The 4,608-nt window shown below is 41.1% G+C and overlaps 1 protein-coding gene across 1 annotated transcript in view; it reads right to left on the bottom strand.

Moving 5' to 3' along the window:
• Positions 1-6: 6 nt before the first annotated feature.
• Positions 7-4,608, bottom strand: part of gpr185b (G protein-coupled receptor 185 b) — a 5,869-nt gene continuing 1,267 nt past the window's right edge. Inside the window, exon 2 of the mRNA XM_024288245.2 lies at positions 7-1,748. Within this exon, the coding sequence (XP_024144013.1) occupies positions 679-1,746 (1,068 nt within the window). The 5' untranslated portion in view covers positions 1,747-1,748 and the 3' untranslated portion in view covers positions 7-678. The remainder of the gene's footprint in view (positions 1,749-4,608) is intronic.

The following is a 4,608-nucleotide window of genomic DNA, read 5'->3' as shown; positions in this document are numbered from 1 at the left end:
GGGGCGGGGCCAAATGCGGAGGAGGGCCTACAGTCCTGGTGTAGAGAACAGCCCACTTTCCCATGCAACCCCCCAGCACACACAGCAGAGCCAGCAGCTCTCTGCAGGGGAGCTGTCCGTGGTGCTGAATTCAGCAAGCAGCTTCACACTCAGCTTGTTTTTCTCTCCCAACACAGAGTAGATACACGACAGCCTAAATATGGGAATTCTGTGCTGGATTTTCCGATATGTTTTTGGTTTTGGAATCTTTGAGGAAAGGAACATTTTTGCTTCTGGCTTTGGGGAAATTCAAAAACTCTTCTACATACATTTAAACTCTCTTTCATAAAGGGATCATGGCTCTTTTGTAATATCACAAGAACATATGCTGAAGGTTATTCAGTTTGTGATTTTAGCTTGATCATTTTTTTTCTTTAAACACAGCAGTGAAAACAAATAGTGATTGCATAACCATCCGCTGAAGCTCAAGTTCTCCTCTTCCTCACTTGTATGCTACTTTTAAGAAGTTGGCACCATTGAGGAGACCGCGGTCGGCCTCACCTCCACCACTCCTCCAGGACGTGGTTTCCTCGGACCTCCCGTCCCCTCGCTGATCGGCCGGTGTGGCGTTCCAGCTCTGTGCTCGCCGTCAGCCCCACGGCCTCCGTCTTTACCGCTCACACTCTGAACTGTTCCTTGCTACACGTCACTGGAGGTCCTGGGTCTCAGCGAGAGGTTGGACGGGACGCACCCGCAGCACGCCATCCACAGCGACTTCTGGATGTCGGGGTTTCGGAACGCATAGATGATGGGGTTGATCACTGAGCAGCAGGTGGCCGGAAGGACTGTGGCGTACGTGTATATCATGGGATAGCTGGAGTCCGCCACGATGGAGTACATGGCAAACGGCAGCCAGCACGCCCCGAAGGCACACAGGATGGCCGACAGCGTGGAGACCCCTTTGGTGGTCGAGATGGCCAAGAACTGGTGCTGCACCGCGATCTGTTGGGCGTGGCGGAACGCGATCTTGCAGATTTGGAGGTAAAGCTGCATCATCAGGGCGAAGACCAAGAGGAAGGTGACGGCGAGCGCCACGGCGTTGTTTTTGGTGACGGGCCGACAGATGCTGCAGCTCGTCTCGTCCCTTAGGCAGTTCCAGCCGAGTGCTGGCAGCAGGCCCAGCGTGAGGCCGGACACCCAGATGAAGACCACCATCATGTAGGTGAAGGTGACTGTCCGCTCCGTGTGATAGGTCAGGGCGTTGTAGAGCGACAGGTATCGGTCGACTGTGATGGCTAAAATGTTGAAGACGGACGCCGAGAAGGCGGAGATGAGGAGTCCGACTGACAACAGCGTCACAAACTCTAGGGAGTTGTCAATCAGGTAAGTAAAGACAAAGTTCAAGATGAGGCCCAGACCGGCTAGCAGGTCCGCCACCGCCAGCGATCCGATCAAAATGAACATGGGAGCGCGGAGGGTCGGAGTGTAGAACAAGATGGCGATAACCAGCGCGTTCTCACACGATATCAGTGTCCCGGTGACACAAAGTGCAATATCCCAGGGGCTGACTTCTTGGACGGCGACGGCGGTGGCCGCCGGCTGGTAGTCGGGGGTCACAGTTCGAGCAAACGGCTCAGAGGAGGAGTTGGAGAAGTCCTCGCCGAGGCTCCAGGAAGTGGAGGAGTCGAACGGATCCAGGGGGGACGAGTTGAAGCTGCCTCCACTGCCGCTACTCATGGCTGCTGCAGCAGCCAATGAGAGAATCATGGCTGAAGAGAGAGAAGGAAGAAAAGGAAGTCAATGAGGAAAAAAAACGGTAAGTAATACACAAAACATCGATCTATCAATCAATCGGCTTCTCTACTAGAGCACTAGTCCTACCACGTCACTTAAAAACAAAATACAAACCTGTAATCAAATAAGAATGTATTAATTTTGGTCTGTAAAAACCAGCAAATAAAACAATAAAATTGGGTTTTTATGCAATTTAAAGTCCAGCTCTGATCATCTTTGATCTAATTTGAAGCTTTCTTAATGATCTTTTAACTATAATTATATATATATATGAAATATAATCAAAAACCTGTGTCACTTACTAGGACAATGAACCATTTTGAGTGTGTAATGGTCAGTTTTGACCCAAACACACAAACACAACATTAAGATCTTAATTTTCTTTATATATATATATATATGAGAAAAATGATTAAAAAAACATGTTAGTGTTTAGACTTCATATTCCTGCTGATCTCACAAGAGTTTAGCAGTTATTTTCAATGTTATTATGGTCTAAATTCATTACAAAAAAAGAAAAAATAAGATAAAATGAATTTTATGGAACTAAACATTTCACTTCCTCCTATCCATAAGTAAGAAGTGAAGTTTTCTTTCTGTTACTGTGGCAACAAATTATTAAATGACTTTTTGGGTTGTTTACTCACTGTATTTTATATATATATTTTGTTCTTGACCGTCTTGAATAACCCCAGTTGGATATCTCAGACGCACCATCACATCATTTTAATTTTATTTATATTGCTTGTATTCTTGTGTTCTTTTTATGTGTTTATACAAATACATTATATCAATTAAACTCTTTATCAGGGTCCTTACAAGCTTTCTTCAAGTTAATCTTCAGACTTTTTATTACCTTTGTATATGTATATGGCATGTGTTTATTATTATTATTATTTCTTGTAACTCTAATAGACATAAAGATGGTAAACTGAGGAAAATGTGACAAATAAATTGTAATACATGATATAAAAAAACAAAAGATATGTAAAGTTATTTAAGTGGAGGGGTGCTTGACTTACAAAATAAAGTTATATTTACCAAAAAAATATACAATCGGATCAAATAAAAGTTGTAATTAGCTAAATATGAAGGGACATTTTTGGGGTTATAGATATTAGAAAATTGGGGTTTAACTCGTACTATCATCGTGCCATTTCTCAATTGTTTCTATTATTTTTGTTTGTTGAACTTTGAGCATAAATGTGTTTTCCTACTAAGAAATTTGAAACTTGTTTTTCTCATTTTTGACAATTCAGTTACATGTTAATTGAAAAGATAAAGTCAGAGAAAAGTAAGTGATAACACTTATGTCAATTTTTCAGAGAATAACTAAAAAACATACTTTAATGTGGTATATTGTGAGACATATCGTTATTGTGATATAAATTAATTTCTATCGTGAAATAAATGATTTTTCCATATCGTCTAGCACTAAGTATGCCGAGTTATTTTAACGATTCGATTTGTGATTGATGATACGATTTATCATCATCAACGTTGGTTCATTTTGAGCGATCTGATTCAAAATTTAAAATCATCTTTATCCAAAAATTCAACCAGTGTGACTCAGAGATAAATATCTGGCACTGATCAGTGCAGGTGAAGTTTTCCAGATTCCTTGTATTTCTTGCAAGATCATCAAATTTAATGTGCGTTCAAACAAACAAAAATCCAAAGTCCAAAACAGCCTAAAAAGAAAAACTTTGAAAGAAAAACCTAAATTAGGCAAAACAGCTAGCATGTCGCTACAATATTAGCAAAACTCTAAAATAGCTTAAACAAACTTAGTAAATGCTAAAACAGTCCAAAAAGCTAGCAGAATGCCAATTTTAAAAACTTTATAACAGTAACTTTTTAACACAATAATGAATAATAAAAAGGCAGGAATATTATTCTAGAAGAAATCAACTTAAACCTCAAATAACTTTTAATATTTTACTCTCCATAAAAATATATTTTGTCAAAATTAAACAAGTTAGAACTGAGCGCAAGATAACATTGGGCCATTAATAACAATAAAATAAAATTATTTGGAGGGCCGGATCCGGCCCCTGGGCCTTAACTTTAACACATGTGGTGTTTGGTCACATGACTTTGCTAAATTCCATTGGACTGTAATGATGGTTTGATCATGTTGTGATGACACAATAGTAAAATAAACCTAAATCCAAATGCTATTTTCCCATTTTGATTATCGATTAATCTAATTATGACATAATCTTTTAATGGTATGGATCGATCCAATCAACAACTTGCTTTAGACAGATCGATTTTGAATATAAATCGATTCATTTATTAAATACTTTTTTATAAAATGTGAGGAAGAACATCAGGGAGAGAAAAAGGAAGTCCCTCAGTCACACAGAGAGCTGAGCGCGTGACCCCTTTGACATCCACATTTCCAGCCACTTGCCCTCCCACTGACAGGTGATCAGCCAGCTCACAACAACAGGTGGGACCAACAAAAAAGGAGCATCCCTTCCACATGTGACAGCATCCTCCAGCCCGACTCCAGGACGACCACGTGACCCAACAAGCAGAACAAGAACGCTATTAAAAGCATCACAGGCGCATTTAGCGCGCGGGAATGAAAAAGAAACCCGCGATATGTCTTACAGTCACATCCATCATCAACGCATTCTATTTTTAGAGCGTCTCTAAAAATGGTGCATGACGTCCTGGGGCACGCGGCGCGGCGCTGGCTGCTGGTGGCCAGACATGCGTGCACGTGCGCGTGAAGCATTCGTTTTTATCATTAAAAAAGAAAAAAAAAAGCTCCACATAAGATCTGGTGAGCGCGTGCGCGCCAGCATCCCAAATTCGCTGCTAATT

The sequence above is a fragment of the Oryzias melastigma genome, linkage group LG18, assembly GCF_002922805.2.
Source record: "Oryzias melastigma strain HK-1 linkage group LG18, ASM292280v2, whole genome shotgun sequence".
Taxonomy (NCBI): Eukaryota; Metazoa; Chordata; class Actinopteri; order Beloniformes; family Adrianichthyidae; genus Oryzias; species Oryzias melastigma.
The sequence above is the reverse complement of the archived record's forward strand: the minus strand, read 5'-3'. Positions and strand labels throughout refer to the sequence as shown.